Consider the following 20659-nt stretch of genomic DNA (forward strand, 5'->3'; position numbering starts at 1 on the left):
GACAGCAAAATCTCTTGAATAAGCCCCAAGTTTAATGAAATTTAATCATAGGCTCGAGGGAAGGGGATAGCACTCTGCATCTTTAAAACTCTGCTCCCTGAGGGGTTTGCCTATTTAAACATTGTTCCACTGCTTTTATTCTAAAGTTGCTGCAATCATTTAAATGCAGAAAAGTTTGTGTTTCTTTCACAATGTTTTTGTGTTGCTTTTGGTGATATCCAGTTATATCAGCCTATGTCTTATTTCTGGGTAAGCCACTCTGGAAACATCAGTAAACTGAATATGCAAGTTATACATTTAGAAAGCAATAATAATAATAATAATAATAATAATAATAATAATAATAATAATAATAATAATAATAATAATAATAATAATAATAAGAAAAAACAGCCATTGATATGTGCAACATAGCCCAGACAAAATGAGGTGAGGTGTGTAGTGAATGAACAGGCAAGCACTCCTCTACTTGTTCATCGACAGACAGATGGGTGAGTTTCAATCCACATATAAATTCATTTCAGAAATGGAATTTTCATCTGCATAAAGGGCAGTTGTGTACCCTTTGGGTCACATGCAACATCATATCACCCCAAACCCTCCCTTGTTATTAGAGAGAAAACTGGTGTCTTTCTGAAACCCAGATGGAACTGGGCCGACAAGAGAAAAGAAACATCTTCCATCTTCACAGCAGCCTCAGAATTAAATGACTGGAAACTGTAAGGATCTGGATAAGAATCAAGGAGAAACTGAGACAGAGGAAAATCTGTTTCAGGATAAATTGCTATCACTGAAAGGATAAACATTTAGGTAGAATTGTTGCATAAGATTACTTTTAATTTGACTGTTTAACTTATTGTTTCTATTTTTATACAATTTTGTTATAATGATTTTTGAGCAACTTGTATCCTTATTTATTTATTAATTAAATTTTTATGCCACCCATCCCCCTGCAAGGTGATCCTGGACAACTTACAGGTTATAAACTTAACCTGTCCATAAGAATTTCCTCTAACTCAGCGACATCCTGTGGTCTTTATCTTTTCTGGTATATATTTTCCTATATTGGATTTATTATTATTAAACTTGTATGTTGACCAATTCTGTTTCTCTGGTTTTCTTTTTGAGGAAAGGGAGAAGAAGTGAAACTGACTAGTATTCTGTCTGTTTTCATCTTCTCTTCATAGAAGACCAGCTGGCTGCTGCCAAACTGATGCTCCCACCGCCCACCCACCATCTCCAATCAAGACTCTTGAAATAAATATTTAGCAGATTTGCTCCAAAGATAAACCATTCTGGGACAGGGAAATGACAATTAATTGAGTCCAGGAAATGGGAGGCAGAAAGTGACAAGAGTTCTCACCAAGGACAGTAATAGTTTGGATGTGATCTCAAAGTCTTTGCAGATGAGTCAGAAATGAACCAGCTCACATCCTGAATGTATTTGACTGTGTGAGATTACCAAGGTCTAGAACAGTTTTAGAATCCTTGTGTAGAAGCTGTTAGTGATGAGATTGGAGGAAAACAAGTGACTTTATGCTGAATAGTGGTTGTGAGTTGTTTTTCATGGTTTCCTTTGGATGTGTGTAATCTATAAGTCAAATCCAGGCTATAGACTTTATTGGGATGCTTAAATCTGCAGCTGTCCAGAAAAACAGGAACTTCTGGTCCACATTAGTAAGTCAATTAAATTTAAGGTTTTTATATAGAATTTAATTTGCCTGGCATACATAAGACATGCAGAGATTCATCAAGTATGTAAGTGTTACAATTGCTTAATCTTCCCTAAAATGTTCAGATACTTTAGTAGAGGGATCTTCAAACTTGGCCCTTTTGTGACTTGTGGACTTCAACTCCCAGAATTCTGGGAGTTGAAGTCCACAAGCCAGAAAAGGACCAAGTTTGAAGACCCCTGGTTTAGTACATTACTGATTAAAACATCTTTCCCCCAGGATTTAAAACACAAACTTCAATAAGCAAGTCTCCAATTAAAGCACATATAGATTTAACTAAAATCAGAACGGTAAATATTTAGTTTAAAGAACTCACGCTCTACTTTTGATTCTGAAGACAACTCCCAAGATCTTTTAAAATAAAAAAAATCTCATAAAGCAATAAAAACTGAAAGCAATAAACGCTTAAAATCAGAAGTGTGTTAAGCAGAGAATTAACATAATATTTCAAAAACTTTAAAAGATAAACATTGCAGGATATTTACATCTATCAATAATCATTCTTTGGGAGACATCCAGAGTCTGATATAAAATGGTAAAAGGTAAAGGTAAAGGTTCCCCTGCACATGCGTGCTAGTCGTTTCCAACTCTAGGGGCCGGTGCTCATCTCCGTTTCAAAGCTGAAGAGCCAGCGCTTGTCCGAGGACGTCTCTGTGGTCATGTGGCCGGCATGACTAGACGCCAAAGGCGCACGGAACGCTGTTACCTTTCCACCGTAGTGGTCCCTATTTTTCTACTTGCATTTTTACGTGCTTTCGAACTGCTAGGTTGGCAGAAGCTGGGACGAGTAACAGGCGCTCACTCTGTTATGCAGCACTTGGGATTCGACCCGCCAAACTGCCGACCTTCTGATCGACAAGCTCAGCGTCCTAACCCACTGAGCCACCGCGTCCCTTGGTTTGATATAAAATGGGCAGATATGTAAATGTTTTAAATGAATAAATATTTTATTTTATTTAACAGTTTCCCCCCAAAAGCACAGATGATCATCCTGTCTGCTCTATTATAGAATTATATATAGACTCTCCTTATTCCACCACTGTGGTTTTCTTGCAATGTTCTACAATCAAACTTTTTGCATAGATATAGTTTTCTGCCTCTTCCTCAGTCCACATCTGGTGCCAATAGTTGCAGTACAAATCTTTTCCAGCAAAGGGATAAAGACCCTGTATGCATTGGCACAACACCTTCAGCCAGATGCTCTCTGGAAGGTTCCATATTTAGAAGAAAAGAAAGCATATCACACTATAACAAGAGTAGAACTGATCTCTGAGAAAAGGAATCAACTCAGATTCTTGTTTGCTATACTTAAATGTTCTCATTTTACCTGCTGCAATATTCAGATTGTGAGGCCCTAAATATTAGGCAGATTTAAGCAAAGAAACTGACACGTAAAATTATGGCTTTTTTATGTCATGAAGGTCGCCATTTTAAAAAGGCTTAATATTCAGGCAGAACAATGGATGGACTGGAAGCCAGATAAATCTCTGCTTGGCTCAACAGGCTTAACTCTGAGCAAAGCCCCAGTATTTTGTGAAAGATGCATTGTTTGGAAGCACTTGAGGGCCTGGACAACACAGCTAAACCAGGATCTGGATAAAGAATGGCTTTTAAGAAACACATTATACCTCAGGGCAAACTAGCTGGGTTTGGTTAGAAAGCTGCATTGTATGTCTGTGACAACTTAGTGCTGCTGTTGTGTTTTTTTCCTAATCAGAAAAAAAACACCACAGAGTTACTGGTTCTAACTGCAAAACAGGAAGAGAGCAGAAAAAAATAAAATTCTAGGAATACATGTACATCTCATGCAGTTCTGTATAAATCATAAAGCCAAACAGAATTTTGATTACATAAAGGAAAAAAGGAGAGCAAGGGACACTCATGTCAGAACTGCCACCATTTTTGTTGAGCTTTGTTTTCACATTTGCCTGTGAAGTAACCCTTTCTTCTACTGCATCTATTTTAAGTGACTGTGTTCTCATTTTTACTCCAAGTCAACACATAAAATAAATGGCATTTTTTCTTATTTCAGAGACGAGGAGGAGGAGGAGGGCAAGAATGTATTCATTTGCTACTGAGCTTAGTTGAGACCCTCCACTTTTTCTGCTTTTGTGAAAGCCAATGGTTATCAAAAACAAAACAAACCTCTAAGGAGCCTAATAGCCAACAATTCTTCTCTAATTAGTGGCCCAGATTGGCATCCATGCTTATGACTTCATTAATCATAGCTTGGAAAATAAGTGCTAAGAACTGCTCTTTTCTTCACTTCTCCACTTCAGGACAAAACTCCTGGCAATACTAGTCAGCCCTCTCAAGTAAACCAGATAGGAAACACGACTAGATGAGCTAATTCTACTTTATTCTAAGGCTACATTAACAGAATCTTGCAAGTCAGAAGGTGCAAACTTCCCACCACTACTTTTAACCTGATCAGTTAGGGCAAGTTCTTCCTAAAACTTTTTTTTTCTCTGTTAAGCCACTGAGGGCTCCTGCTTCTCTCTCCTAATTGTTTCTTAGGCCACATCTCTTTCCCTCATTCCCCAAGGTCATCCACACATTCCATTACAAGTATTAATCTAAGGTCTGTTGGTTTTGATGTAATATAGAACTCCAGCTTATGAGAAGCTAGGATTTTTATAATGAAGTGGAAGGACCAGAGAAAATGAGGACATCATTCACGGCCTCATTAACCTTAAATCTGTGGCTCTGTTTCCTATACTGCAGCCCTATGTATTGATTCTCTCACTGCTTATACTTGCTGATGATTATTTAAATAGGAAAGCAAATGCTTCTAATCTCCTTTGTTGATATGGTTAAACTTTATATCTGAACTACCTGAATATTTTGGGTCACTAGTTGTTCAGGAGGCTGGCAGGGCTACCTTTTAATCAAATGGTCGGCAGTTTGGCGGGTCAAATCCCGAGTGCCGCATAACAGAGTGAGCGCCTGTTACTCGTCCCAGCTTCTGCCAACCTAGCAGTTCGAAAGCACATAAAAATGCAAGTAGAAAAATAGGGACCACTACGGTGGGAAGGTAACAGCGTTCCGTGTGCCTTTGGCGTCTAGTCCAGCCACATGACCACGGAGATGTCCTCAGACAAACGCTGGCTCTTCGGCTTTGAAACGGAGATGAGCACCGGCCCCTAGAGTTGGAAATGACTAGCACACATGTGCGGGGGAACCTTTACCTTTATTATTGCCTGGGTCAGAACTGCATTTCAAAAAAATATCATTGAGACTGCAATAGACATATCACCTTGAAAGTGTCAGGTTTTTTGATCTAGGAGTTATAAATCATCCATGAACCTCTCTCCCAGAATCCCACACTTCTGAAGATTTGCTCATGGGTCAGTTTAAGCCTCTGAATGATAAAATGATGCCATGACAAAGCTTACCATCATGCTAAGTTCCAGGTTATTTGTTGCATTCTTTAACTTTCCTTCAAATAAGGAACTTTCATTTCAAATCATGACTGCTTACTGCATAAAGAATAACATTTCATTGTGTGGTAGCATGTCATCTGTGAAGTCCCTGGAAGGGACTTCTGGCTTGCCAAAACTCCCAGCTCCTGTAATTTCTGTAAGATGGATGCATATCATGACAGGGTACAAGGCCTCAAATATCTAACAAAATAAGGAGCTTGATACCATCCTGCTATATGAGCAGAGACATACTAGCTTTGTATTGATTTTACAAGCAGAGCAGGGAATTGGGATTCAAGATTAAGAGGGCAGGATAACATACCTCTCTGATAGTCTGGATAGTAGAGCAATGACTTTCTGAGACATCTCTACTTAAGAAGAACTAGTATTTAATTAGCTGTCAGTTCTCTTTGAAGACTCTAGATCCTCAGTCAGCTAAACATTTCTAAAGTGTACCTACAGGTCTAGTCAATCCTTGTTTTGTTTTCTGAAATCAGAATTCTTGAATGATGCAAATACAGGTGAGCAGCAAAATGTCTTTTGCAATAGTCTAACAAACTTAGCAGTGGTTATGTTAACATGCACTCATGCAGTGGCAGAAGTGGGAGTCAGTTTTCTGATTGGTATAGGATTTACATTTGCAATAGAGTCTGAAATAAAACAACATAAACAATCTGCATTTCTTCACTGAAGTTTTCTAAAGAACTCTTTATTGGCAATTAAGGCAAAATTAACCACTGCTAAGTTTGTTAGACTGATGCAAAATACGTTACAGTATATATACTCCACTGCTTAATTATTCCATTCATTCCTTATGGATGATGAAGATAAGTTTTGTATGTTGAAGCAAGTAGGATCTATAAAGGCAGCACCAAAACTTAAGATAAATCTACACAGGGAATATACATGAACTAGCAAACTGAATATTCTTGAATACATCTCCATGATTTTATCTTGTATTCATTATTCTATATGCACAAAGCAACATGAGACAGCCAAAACAGACTGTCCATACGTAGAGGAAATATGCTTTCATTATCAGAGATTTGTAACAAACAACAGAGTATAACCATTTTTTTCCCTAATGTTCACTTTTCCTATGGCATAATATGAACCACCTTTTAAAATAAAATGCTAGCCTTTGATTTTTATCTTAAATGCATCAGGGAGTAAGTTCCATTGAACTCAAAGAGAGTTATTTCTTAATAAATATCTCTCAGATTATGCTGATGATTAATTCCTTGGATAATCCAGAAAGACAATACTTACAGCATTAAGTCCACCCAGAAGGAGATAATTACTGTAGAGAGAACCCAGCACATGCTTCTGTGAGGTGGCACTCACGGTACAGTAATAGTTTGCAGAAAAATCTGATTGCTCAATTTCTCATGGGGATAAAGAATTGGATCCCCTATACTATTTCACAAAAGTGTAAATTATATAGAAATCAACCAGAAGAATTCTTGCAGTAGGGCTGGCCATTCTTTTGATAACTCAGAATCTACATTTCATTTAATGGGGGAGGTAGCCAGGTTGAGGATAACAGGAGGCAAATTGATTATATCATGACATCATGCAAATAGTGACTTGTGTGTGTGTGTGTGTGTGTGTGTGTGTGTGTGTGTTCATCTGTTTTGGCAGAATTGCAGACGAAAGTTTATTTTCTGTAAAAATAGGCAAGAAGTTGTCCCTCTGTTTGCCAGGAGTTTCTAGCCAAATTATGGAGACATGATTTTGGGAGGCCCTAGGGACTGCAGAAAAGGGCTTTGAGCATTTACAAGCAACATTTTTTATAATATAATTCTAAATATATTTTCCAAAATAAACCCAAGTAAATTCACTAGCACATACTTTTTAAAAGAGATGTATAGTACACTTCATCCTATATCTAGCTCTTCACAGTATTTTTTTTAAAAAAATAGAGAATAGAGAATAGAATAGAGTAGAGCTGGAAGGGACCTTGGTGGTCTTCTAGTCCAGCTCCCTGCTCAAACAGGAGAACCTATACCAGTGATGGTGAACCTTTTAGAGACCGAGTGCCCAAACCGCAACCCCAAACCCACTTATTTATAGCAAAGTGTCAGGGGCCGCATCAGCATTGTGGTGCCCTCAGGGTGGATGGGGGGTGTGACCCACTAGGTGGGCGTGGCTGCAGTGGTCACGGCAGACTGGGTAGGTGTGGCCACTTTGATGCTGCTCATGGGGGGGATGCCTGTGGGGGCTGGGCAGGATTGGTGGAGATCCAGAGGGTCTCTGGTGGTGAAGTGGTGGGCAGGAAGCTTGTCCTGCAGGGTGAGGCAGGGGGTAGGGTGGGGGTACCATTGCTGTGGGGCAAGGCAAGGCAAGGCAGGGGCAGATGCTGCCTGACAGCATCAGCCCCCGCACACAGAGGCCAGCGAGTGCATGGGGGCGTGATCTACTACCTCTACTCAAGCTTGCTAGCTGGCTGCTTTGCCTTCTTTGTGCTGGGCAGGGCTGCTGCTCCAGGCAGCAGCGGCAGCCTAATGGACCTGCTGAAGCTGCTGGTGGCAGCAGGCGTGCCCACAGAGAGGGCTGAGTGCCGCCTCTAGCACATATGCCATAAGTTCACCACCACTGACCTAGACCATCTCAGACAAGTGACTGTCCAGTCTCTCCTTAAAAATCTCCAGTGATGGAGTGTCCATGATTTCTGGAGGCAGGCTGTTCCACTGGTTAATTGTCTGCACTGTTAGAAAGTTTCTCCTTAATTCCAGGTTGCTTCTCTCTTTGATCAGTTTCCAACCATTGTTTCTCATCCTTCCCTCTTCAATATTAGGCTGAGCCCAAGGGAGGGAGTCTCTTTGTGCCCACAGGTGATCTAAATCCAGCCCACCTTGAATTCCTTTGACTCTTATCTACCACCAATTTGCTTTAACCTTTAGTAATTCAGATTCCTGTAGAGACAATAAGCTTGCAATAAATCTTTATACTCATTTGAACTGGCTGAATCTTCTGGTTTTCCTGATGCTTGACATTTTATTCTCTACCATCTGTGCTTACAACTGAAGCCTTAGGGTCAGACTGAAAAACGTAAATATTCATAATCTTGCACAATCTATTTAAATTGTCAACAGTAAATATAAGTCAGCAACCAGGAGACAGTGAGTTCTAGCTCTGCCTTAGAAATGATAGCCAGCTGGATGACCTTGGGCCAGTCACTGTCTCTCAACTCAACCCACCTCACAGGGTGGTGGTTGTGAGGAGTATAGGATAAGGAGTATTACGCATATTTGATGCCTTGAGTTATTTAGAAAAATATTAAAGGCATGTTGGGAATCATAGCAGTGGGGAGGCCGCAAACTCAAAAGTAGCCACCATCCTTGCGTAGCTGCAAGAAATGCAGAACTGACCACCCCCCCCAATACTATAAGATCCATCAATCAATCTATTATGGTCACAGGCCAGCAAATAAAAGCATTAAAACAATAATAATAGTAAAAAAATAAAAGATAGAATAATATATTGTGGTTGGTGGTAGATTAATAGTGGGCAGTTAAAGTTTGCCTAATTTTACATACAGCACAGCAGAATTTGGCCACATTCAGCAAAGCTGCTTCATACTGATCTTATATCAGTAGTTACACATAAAAAAAGATCAGTATTTCCTGTATATTTTATTAGGTAAGGTGTTATAAATTGAGGCAGTCAGTCCTTATAGAAGATGCAGTACAGCAGGATGTGAGCTACAATTCCAATGGGCCTTTGTCCACAATCTCAGCTCATACGGTGTTCTTTTGTATTGCCCGTCCAAAACTGCTGTGGGGAAGTGCGTTGCAGTGTGCTAAGGTTAATGACCTTCGAATTTTTGGGACGGTTATTTGATATAAATATCTTGCTGCTTTAAAGGGGGGAGTTTGACTGCTCAAAAAAGCATTCTTGGGAAAAGCCTGATCTTGGATTTCCAGATCTTTATTACACTGTTAAGTGGGTAAGCGCACACTCATACCATCATTAGAAGCACTTCCCCGAGGAAACCAAGATACTGGAGTTTTTGTGAGAAGGTCCTGAACCATACTGATCTGAAACTGTCTTCTAGAAGGAGAGAACTCAAACATGTAGGGGAAAAGAGTACTTTTAATCCAATGGGGAAAAATATAAATCCATGTACCTGTTTTGATTTAGGCTAGTCCTCCCACCCTCCTTAGTACTGCATTTGGGATGCAGTGGGCTACCTAAAATATGGCTCTTAGGAGTTTGGACTGCACCTTTTGCAGAGGAGTAAAAGAGGAGTAAGGTCCCAGCTGAGCACCAAAGCGTAATTGTGTGCGAGCCTTAGCTGAATATAACTTCCGTGTTGCAGGAATATACTGTGCTCCTCAGGAACCCCTAAGCTGGATAAAGCCTTATTTATCTGTTCCCGGGCTGAGGCTGACAATCTGGTGATATTCCTATATAATAAGAATGTAATAAAGGAGCAAATTCCAACCCTAAAATGTGGGTGTGTTGCTTGTGCATGACAGGGCATGATAATAAAAAATAAAAACAAATATTTTTAAAAAGACATTTCTCTTACAAACCAAAAACTTGTAGAAGTTCCCTGAGAATGGTCTCCAAAATGAGTGCAAAAGCTCAGAAAACCAAACCTCTGGTCCCAGCAACTGACCCAGATTGAATCCTGCAACATTTCGACCCTTTTATGCATAATTAACCTACACTAGCAGGTATTCATCAAGCCCATGCCTTAAGATCAGACTATCTCCATTCAGGTCTAGTAAATCTTTTCCCTTTCTTGTAGTTTCATAGCCAGACAGCATAATATATTTTTATTCCTTTCATTGTTAATTCATGTTCTTTTTTCCACTTAGTTCCTCTTACACCTGAAGTTGCAATCTTCCATCTGCCATGTCCACCAGAAGGGCCCACCAATATTAATCTTCCCATCATGGTTTTGATCAATAGAGACTTTTACATAATTTCTTTTAAATATGTTAGTGACGTGATAAGACTAGGTTACTAAGATTACAACTCCACTACAACAATCTCTGCTAATGGTAAAGACACTACTAGCCACTTCTGGCACATTTTGGCCAGTGTCACAAGCACAACCAAAGCCCAGTTTTTCCCCTCAAATAGGCCCACACTACTGTATGAAAGCTAAGACCACTAGTCTGGAGAACGTTTGCAAGCCAACATGTTACTGCCTGTATCCCATCCACTCAGAGGTGAATACAGTATCTATTCACACATACATATATATATATGCATGGACCCTGTGTATCAGCACACTCCAATCTGTGCAAAAAACTAAAATTTTAGTTTAACCGGACAGCTCAGACTGTAAATAGTCTCAGTCTTGTATCTATTTAATTCAATTTCTGTATTTTTGGTTTGTCCTAATTTAGAATATAAGAGTTAAAATAGCATGGTAAATCTAAAGCCTTAGTTAAAGAATGGTAACTGATGGAATAAAAATGGTATTTATGTGTGCTTGCTGAAGTTTATAGCTCATCCTACAGTGCAAACATAGCTAATCTTTGTTTAAATCTGCCTCCAGTTCCTTTTTCTATTTTCTAATATTTCTTAGTTACATAGTAATATAAACGATAACGTTTTGATTCATGTAGGGATGTGGAGTTCTCTAAGCTACAGGAAGTTGCAGTTCAGGCACTTCTGGAAAGCTACAACTTCATCGTAGACTAGGCAGAGGAAGAATTCCCAGGTGTGTTTTTAAAAATATTCAGAAAGTTATATTGGAGATAGTTCAGAGTGTTAAAATTTGGGAAATCATTCACACTAAGACTTGTGACTTGATTGTTGCATGGCACAATAGCTGTCCATTCAGAACCGAAATTCAGCCTTCATTCTCTCAATCTGCCCTTTCCACTTTCCAGGACACATGTAGACCCAGCAGAAGCATTCATGCAACAAATTATATATTGGTTAGAGTTTTTCAGACTTAGCTTGTTGTCTGAACCTAGCTGACTTGATTGTCTCAAAAGTGCTTTTTCAATTGGACTATGTTTGTTTGTTTGTGTGTTTGTTTTCTTGAGGAAGAAGATCTTACGCTTCTCATCCAAGAGGCTTCATCAGTTCATTAGAGTCAGAACTGAGGAAGCTTCTTGGATGCGAAGAGAAAGGTCTTCCTCCTTAAGAAAAAACCATAGTCCAATTGCCTTTCGAAAAAGCACCTTTACGACAACTATGACCTGGATGGTTGAGAAGCTCCATAGATAGATAGCTTACTACTTGATTATTCCAGTGTTTTTTTATGCAAACCGAGAAAAATGGTTAATTCGGTAATGGGGTTTTGCTTCTTCTGCACTGTGGTGTCTTTCCAAACCCCAAAAGCTATTTTGGCTCTGAAACTTGCTGCATGGATGGTGGAATGCAGCCTCCTCGTTTGGAGCACCGAGCCGATTTCCCCGCCCCACTTCGAAGCCAGATCTGTTGAAAGAATTAAAGGGAACAAAGGGAGACGTTCTTCCCCGGCTCCAGTTTGGGCGAGAGGAGGCAAGCAAGCAACTTTGCAAAACTCAGGACTGGGAGGCGGGGCAGGGCGAGAATCAGGCCAGGGCCCCAAAGGCGCTGGCCCAGAATCAGCAAGAGACGGTGTCTAAAGGCTGGAGACCTCCGGAGAAAAATCGGATTCCCTCCTCCCGAAACTGGCCAAGCCCAGCGCCCGCAGGAGCCGGACTTTTCTTGCAAAGCCAACGGCGCCCGAGGAGAGCTTTGCCCCCCCCCCCAATCGCCTCTCCAAGGGTCGGTCTCTCCCAGAACCAAGCCCTGGCGGAGCTCGACCAGAGAAGTGGCCCCGCAGGCTTTCAGGAGCAAAGCTGAGGCTGAGAGGAGGGAGAGCGGCGGGGTGGTGGTGGAAGGGGGGGGGGGTTCGGGAAAGTCCAGGGCGGCCCCAGCCCCCTTTCTTTCCTAGGAAATGGAGTCTTGGGAGGGGGAAGCGGCAGCCCCAGGCAGGGTGGGAGCGTCGGTATGTGTATAAAAAGCATAACGCGAGGGAGCCAGGAGCCGCGGGATTAAGGAGCTTTGTGAAACTTCTTGCCTACGCGCAAAGTTTGGCGAGGGGGGGGGAAGCGAGACTTCCCTCTCTCTCTGCAGTGTTTTGCTTGAAAACATTTGAGAATCCGATCCAGAGAGACGGGGTATGTCCTCGAAGGAAGGAAGGAAGGAAGGCCACTTACCTGTACTGGGAGCTGGGAAGAGCATCGAATCCCCTTGGGGGTCTCCATCGGGCGAGTCAGTGGAACGGCTCGGGAGGTCGCTTCGCACCTGGGACATCGGAAGGAGCCCTGCGAGACGCCGCCGCCGCCGCCGCCGCCCGCAGAGACGCAGAGGCAGACAGAGCGAAGTTCATTGAAGACGCTCCCTCTCCGGCCGGCCCACAAGACGCGCTCACCCCTGGGGATGAATCAGACGCTTCGCTGGAGAAACCGCCCCGCGCCAGCCCAGGCTTCCTAAATCTCTCGCTCCCCAGATCGTCCCCCTCGCGAAGGAAGCCCAACCCGACGCAAACGCCGCCTCCGGCCACCTCTTCGCCGCGGTGAGATCCCGCCAGCCCACCGCTCCCCAGCCCACTTCCCAAAACAGACGTCTAAACACACACACACACACACACACACACACACACACACACAATCCCCAACACTGGGCAAGAGGAGGGGACTTACTTTGGGATGAGTCTTCAGCCCCGCTTGCAGCAGCGGACGGTCATCTTGCCGCCTTCTCCACCTGCGGTTCTCTCCCGCTGCTCCGCTCCCCGGCTCCCACCGTCGCCCCTCTTGAAACAGAGCCCCGAAAACAAAAGGTGCGAAACCCTTGAATGCCTCCTGTCCTTCGCAAGGGATGTGACTTTTCTCCCTGTACACTTCTCGAAGTTTTCCGAAGTAAAGAAAGCGAGAACTGGGAAAACGCGTTCAACCACTGGAGTTGCCTGCCTTGTTCTTTCTGGAAAGTTTAGTTGCAAACGGGCAAGTTTCAGCCTCTTCCCCCTTATCCTGTAAGCTCTGCCTCCCATCGGTTATTTTTTAAAACAGGAAATTGCATCCAGTCTTGATTACTCAGTTTCCTTCGAGCATGAGATATTTGAAGTACATAGAACCCATAATAAGTAGCTTGGCACAAAATTGGTTCTCCTTTTTTCTCTTGAAGCACTAAAAGTAAACAAATGCGCTCACAGCATCCTATCCCCCCCCCCACACACACAAACCTGCTTCAGCAGTTAAAAAGAAAAGGGACAAGACAGTATGAAGGCAATTTATACTTCAGAAAATAGAGTAGCCAAAATGACATCTCCAAACTAAAAAAATAAATCAAAGCAGCGTGTCATGGTGCTTACATCTTATTTTTCAAAAAGCAATATGAATATTAGATTGCAGAATTATTTGGGAGTTAAATTAAAAAAACAACCTTGATTTAACTGGAAAATAATATTCCAAGGGAAGGGGGAAAAAGCCCCTTTACTGAATTTAGGTTACCCCAGATATATTCACATTTGTCCAGTTCAAACGAAAGTGTTTCAAAATCCTTTCTGTGCCTTACTCTGACATCACAGGATTTTTTTTAAAAAATGTCTAGGCAATAAATTTCATGCTTGCCAAATAAAGAACTAACTACCAGTGTTTGTCAAGCATGGCTACATTAAGATATGTAAACTTCAACTCCTAGAATTCCTCAGCTACAGGGCCTGGGGAATTTGGGGAGTTGAAGTCCACAGATTTTAAAATTGCCGAGTATGAGAAACACTGTTAAAAAGGCACCCAAAGTTTTTGGAATTACATCTTCAGTTGCTAATATTTTGTTTCTGGATGTTGCATTATGGATAGTGCTTTTGAAACTGAAAAACAGGCTGAGTTACATTCAGATGGATACATTTACAACTGGCTACAGAGAAAACCTAGTTGGACCATGACCATATGGGAACTTTCATCTCAGTGATGGCACTAATCTTACATTTCATAGTAATTGGGATTAAATGTAGCCTTCTGATAAACATGGAGAATGATTGCATGCTGTGTGAAAAGGGCCCACTTCAGTGCAGAATGCCATTTGCCTTCAGTATCATAGTGGTCCTTCGATTATTATTAATAAAACAAATGATGGTGCTGATGATGCTGGCACAGAACTGTATTCAGCATCTATAGAGTTGAAGTCAACATGCTGTGCTTTTAGTATGCTGCTGATCTTAAAAAGCTAAGCGAGACCACACCTGGTTAGAAAGGAGTCCACAAATCCCAGAAATCCCAGGGCTGTAGGCTATACTGGGAAGCTGAAAAAGCATCTCAAAATAAAGCAGTGGCAAACCAGCTCTGTACTGTTGCCAAAGAAAATTCACTAATACATCCAACAAACCAACTAACCTATTTTCCTTCTTTAACAGGTACATAACTTCACTTAAACGTCTATATGTTTGCTGCTGTGCACTATGCAACTAATGAACAATGTACCAGGACTGTTAATTCAGGACCTCTAATAATAACAAAGAGGGACGCGGTGGCTCAGTGGGTTAGGACACTGAGCTTGTCGATCAGAAGGTCGGCAGTTTGGTGGGTCGAATTCCGAGTGCCACGTAACAGACTGAGCACCTGTTACTCGTCCCAGCTTCTGCCAATGTAGCAGTTCAAAAGCACGTAAAAATGCAAGTAGAAAAATAAGGACCACTACGGTGGGAAGGTAACAGCGTTCCGTGCGCCTTTGGCGTCTAGTCATGCCGGCCACATGACCACGGAGACGTCCTCAGACAAGCGCTGGCTCTTCGGCTTTGAAACGGAGATGAGCACCGGCCCCTAGAGTTGGAAACGACTAGCACGCATGTGCGGGGGAACCTTTACCTTTACCTTTAATAATAACAAATAATAATAACAAAAATAATGTAGAATATATTCTATGCTCATACATGGATAGTGCAGAGCCCTAAACTAATACTCTAGAAGACAAAACAACTTTCAGAATGACCAGTTAAAGTAGACTCAGAATAACATAATGAAATTTCGTACAAACCAATGTCAAGTTCTTCAGTTAGAAATTTTTTTAAAAAAATGTCTTGTCTTTGCATGCCAACTGGAATCCATTGGGATCAAAATAAATGTAATAAATAAATAAAATCCTCAGAAGTATAATTCTCAAGTCATGGTAAGCAATAATTCCATATAATCAATTAAACGTACCTTGAGTGTTCAAAGGCCTCAAAAGAACTCAAATGGCAAGGTCAACTCCCTACAGATGCCTCCTTTAATTGGATGCCATACAATTGGACAGGTTTACTAGGAATTTTGTCGTTATAGTTTCACAGTTTTGGAGGACTCAGGACTGGGAAGAATGCTGCATTGTTCTCCACCAGGTTCTTTTAGGGTTGAACAGACAAAGGAAGTTCTGACAGAGCCCATGTTCATTAAGCATAGCACTATAGCCTGTGATACCCATCAGAAAGATCCTGCCACTTCTTTTGAGTCAAGAGTTCATTGACTGATGAAGAAGTTGATCTGATTGTGACACCCAGCTAGTTGCAAGTATGTCCTTGTGGGTGTGCCTTGGATTTTCTGACTGCTAGGCAGCAGGAGCTATGAATCACCCTCCAAACATGTCAATGCAGCCACTCTGGCTATTTTTTCTTGTTGGTTTACTTGTCAGCCCTGGGTGACTAATGTATTTTTCAAGGTACATGCCCATTTCTGTTCTTTCCTCTCCCCCTTTTTAGTGCTGCTGGCTGGAGCAGGCAATTTTTGAAAGAATTGACTTCACATCACATATTTGAACTGAATTCCTTTCTTTATCTTCTCAGGCTCATAGGGGAAAATTGCCTGCCCTTTGGTAGCTGTAGGAGAAGCCCAGATCCCCATTAATTAAAGCAACTGCTTTGATGATAAAATGCCAACACATCCCCTTCATTCCTTCTACTAAGCTTCATACTTAAAGGCAGATGATTAGCTAGAATTTCCATCCTCCCCCATACTTCATAGTTCCTTATTTGTCTTGAACCAAGAAGTTCTAGTCTTCCCTTCTCTTCTGCTTGTAGGAATTTCAGGAAGCACTTTCCATAATTACTTAAACCTGCTGGCTCTTTTAGGGGTGGTGGTGGTGGTGGCATAGCTTATCAGTCCATTCCAGTCCAGACAAACCACAAGAGGACTAATTGGAATGTCCAAAGCAATGCATGAACCATCCTCCATTAGTTTTATTTGTATCGATTCCCACCATTCTACTAAAAATTAGAAGGTATGCAAGAGAGTGATTCCAGGCTAGAAAAAACAGTTTGAAAACATTTATTACAATAATTTTTATATAATTTTTTAGATCCTTAGAAGCCCCTCCTTTTTTTCTTGAAAAGAAACCAAATCATCATCATCATCATCATCATCATCATCATCATCATCATCATCATCATCATCATCTGGGAAGAAATTGGTTTTGTGCAATATTTGAAGCCCCTGATAAAGATTCAAATAGATTTCTGTTAGAATTAAGTTTTAGAAAAAGTCCTAGTATAAAATTATTTCAGTTATCTACAGTATTCTTCTTTGAGTGATATGATAAGACAATACTCTCAAAATAAATTTGTTGATATTACACTGCAGGTAATGGTGATAATGAAAGAAGAAAAGGAGAGTTTTGAAGATAATGGGGCAATATTTCAAATGAATTCTACTAAAAATTAGAAGGTATTCAAGAGAGTGATTCCAGGCTAGAAAAAACAGTTTGAAAACATTTATTACAATAATTTTTTATATAATTTTTTAGATCCTTAGAAGCCCCTCCTTTTTTTCTTGAAAAGAAACCAAATAATAATAATTAATAATAATCATAATAATCATAATAATCATAATAATCATAATAATCATAATAATCATAATAATCATAATAATCATAATAATCATAATAATCATAATAATCATAATAATCATAATCATCATCATCATCATCATCATCATCATCATCATCATCATCATCTGGGAAGAAATTGGTTTTGTGCAATATTTGAAGCCCCTGATAAAGATTCAAATAGATTTCTGTTAGAATTAAGTTTTAGAAAAAGTCCTAGTATAACATTATTTCAGTTATCTACAGTATTCTTCTTTGAGTGATATGATAAGACAATACTCTCAAAATAAATTTGTTGATATTACACTGCAGGTAATGGTGATAATGAAAGAAGGAAAGGAGAGTTTTGAAGATAATGGGGCAATATTTCAAATGAATGAATCCCCCTCCCCGAAAAAGCAGTTCTGACATGAATGGATGGTTGAGAATTCAGAAGAAGGCAATTATGATACCCAAAAATGAATGAGAAAAGTAATTTTGGGGTGACTATGGAGCTTTTCAATAATCCAAATCATGGTTTTCCAAAAGGTAACTGGATTTTTTATTTTTTCTTTGAAAACATTTCACTTCTCATCCAAGAAGCTTTTTCAGTTTTGAAGAAATTTTGGTGTGTTAAAAAAAAACAATCTAAAACTTTTTTCTGAAGTATTCAAAATCAGTGTATGTGTACACAAGACAACAGAATGAATATAAATCTAGGAGTATGAATGATTTGATTGCTTATGATGAAAATTTGGTAAACTGAAGAAGGGTAGATGGCAAAGAAATATTCTTAGTGTTCTCTTTGAGGGAGATGAGCAGTCCAGAAATGCAAAATATAAATAAATAAGTAAATAAATAAATAAATGGAAGATAGATAGATAGATAGATAGATAGATAGATAGATAGATAGATAGATAGATAGATAGATAGATAGATAGATAATTTGTTGCTAGAGTCAAAAATGGCTCTTAGGGGGAAATGAACATGGAAGGAAAGAAGTAAAAGCAGAATGATGGCAGGAAGATAATGTATGAGTCCTGTAGAAAAAACTTAAACTTACAAAATTATGGGTGGAAAGTGGACATGAGGAAATACAAAAATGCTTGGAACAATATGGAAACCTATTTCAAAGCTCTACAAATTGTATGGGATTATAATAATGGGAAGCAAAAAAGGAATAAGTAAATAAATGAGACTGTGGATAGAAACACAAATATAACCAAAAAGATTGCTTAAAAGATGAAGGTGAGAAAACATATACCGGTAGTATAAAGAAAAGAAAATATTGCAAAGAGAGTGGTCAGAGAGCAAGGAAATGTTATAATTGAAAGAAGCAGAGGGATTGCTGAATGTGGTAAGAGCAGTGTGTAATGAAAGTAAAGGCCATGTGAGAATACGGTAAATAGAATGCTTAGCAAATGGTTCGGTGCTGAGCAAGAATAAGACAACGATTAGCAACACTTCCTTGGTGGTTTAATGTATAAAGAATGCTTGTGTTGATGGTAGAAGTTGGTTGGTTGGTCAAGCAATCGTACTTTTGTATGCACATTTTACTGTGTTGTTGGATGAGAACCCAAATAACTTGATATGATTAGATTATAAGATGTATTGAGCAGTATGGCTTGCAAAACTAGCACATTGAAAACTAACAGGGGAAGTAAAGTGATTGTAAATTACACAAAAATGCCCTATCCCCCCAAAAGTAGTGCAAGTAGAATTATATATATTTACACAATTACGACTAGCACACATGTGCGGGGGAACCTTTACCTTTATATATATCTTGATAAAAATCAGAAAATAGATACAGAGATTTTAAAACATGCAAATACTGAGAAAGGCAGTGGATAATATGTAGTCAATTGCAATGAACGGCTATTTATCCAAAGTGGGTAAAAATCAATAAGTTTAATTTGAACTTCTGCTCACCTGAGAATTAGGTCTGCTAGGGGAAATAATAAAGTAAGTTGAGTGTCTTACTTAAGTATGTGTAGTAAAACAAGAAGAGACAAGGTCAAGAATGAAAGAGTACTGAATAAATGTGGATTGAATGCAGAAGAAAATGATCAGTAAACTGAAGTGGTTGAGAGAGAGAGAGAGAGAAGAGAGAGAGAGAGAGAGAGAGAGAGAGAGAGAGAGAGAGAGAGAGAGAGAGAGAGAGAGAGAGAGAGAGAGAGAGAGAGAATGGGGATGGAACTGCAAAATAAAGAGAAAGTCCAAGTTGGATGGAAAATGATATTCTAAAAAAAGGGGGAGAAAATAATGTATGGAGAACACATGGATTTGATGAAAGCAAGGATAGGAAAATAGGGAAGGGCAGAGTGAATTTTGTAAATGGTGTTGGTAAAAATAGAATTTAGTTCTTTTTTGTTATTGTATCTCCTCCCTTTAATTTCTTGCGTTTCTTACTTCCTACAGTATTTGTTTTCTCTTTTTGCATAGTTTGTGTTGTGTACATAGTTATGGGAGTGGTTTCCCTTCGGCGGGAAACCTGAGTGCAATCATTGGCTGCTACTTCCCGGCGGGAGATTCTAAGCCGGGGATTGGTTATGTTTGAATGGAGTTAGTATTTAAGGCAGGGTTCAACGGCTGCTAGCCAGTTGACCCATGTGAGTTCCAATAAACGTTCCTTGTGCGACATCGCTGTCTCTGCTCGTCATTCCGGACGTAACAGTGGCGACGAAGGTGGGATTGACGGCAGAACAGCGAGAGAACCGCGGAAAGCCGACAGAGTGAAAAGCGGGAAATTTGAACCACAGTCAACCGAGCAGCAAGCAAATTAAAACAACAGAATGGCGCAAGTCGGATCTCTGAAGGAGTTTGACCCTAACTACCCTGAAGACTGGGAAGAATATGTCGGACAAGTTGAGGGGTACATGCTGGTCAATGGGATCACAGAGGACAGGAAGAAGGAGGCAGCGCTACTAACTATCAGCGGCATTCCGGTTTACCGGGTGGCCGTCAGCCTGTGCCAACCCCTGCCGGTCTCCAGCGTATCGTACGCCGACCTGTTGGCGAAACTGAGGGTCCACTTCACCCCTAAACAGTCAGAACTGTTCTGGCGGAGGATATTTGAGAAGAGGAACCAGCGGCCGGGTGAATCAATACAACAATTTGTGGCGGCAGTCCGAGAAGCAGCCTTGCGCTGTAAATATGACAATCTCGAGATTCGCATCAGGGACCCAGTGGTTTTGGGGCTGCGAGACGAACACTTGCAAAACCGAATCATCTCTAAGCCCACCGGCAACCTCCAAGAAGTCTTAGACGAGCTACTCACGTACGAGTCTACAGGCAGACGCGAACCCCCCTACAACAGCATGGCAGCATCAGCCGAAATTAACCTGGAGAGCCATGTGGACGGTGGGGAGGTGGACTACCAGTGGGAAGCAGAGATTGCCGAAGTAGCCAGAAGGTTCGGGAAGATGGCGCCGAGACCACTACGAGCCGAAGGCCCAGATCAGAACAGAAGGCAACCACCACCAGCGCCGCAACGACCCCAGAGGGACAACCCCGCCAGACCTCGAGACCCAGAGACCCGGTGCGGAAGCTGCGGCGGAAATCACCAACGATCGACTTGCTAATTCCGAAACGCCAAATGCCGAGGGTGCGGAAAAACGGGCCACATCCAGGCCATCTGCAGAAGCCGACCGCGCGACAACCGCCTCCACGAGCTCGACGCTTGGGCCTCAGGTGAGGTAACCCCCGAACGGAGTGGCAGAGAGACCCCTAGGCCCA

The 20659-nt window shown here is 40.9% G+C and overlaps 1 protein-coding gene across 2 annotated transcripts in view; it reads right to left on the reverse strand.

Moving 5' to 3' along the window:
• The window catches only part of MDFI (MyoD family inhibitor), a 56564-nt gene extending 43529 nt beyond the window's left edge, over positions 1-13035 (reverse strand). Inside the window, exons 1-2 of one of the 2 annotated variants that reach the window (XM_081325428.1) lie at positions 12796-13035; positions 12310-12526 (exon numbers count right to left, since the gene is read on the reverse strand). In XM_081325428.1, coding sequence (XP_081181554.1) covers positions 12310-12406 — 97 coding nt within the window. In that variant the 5' untranslated portion in view covers positions 12407-12526; positions 12796-13035. Of the gene's footprint in view, positions 1-12309; positions 12603-12795 lie in introns of those variants that run through there. The other variant, XM_081325429.1, reaches the window with a different exon arrangement.
• Between the last annotated feature and the right edge of the window lie 7624 nt (positions 13036-20659).

Source organism: Vipera berus (genome assembly GCF_964194415.1).
Source record: "Vipera berus genome assembly, chromosome: 3".
NCBI classification, from domain to species: domain Eukaryota; kingdom Metazoa; phylum Chordata; class Lepidosauria; order Squamata; family Viperidae; genus Vipera; species Vipera berus.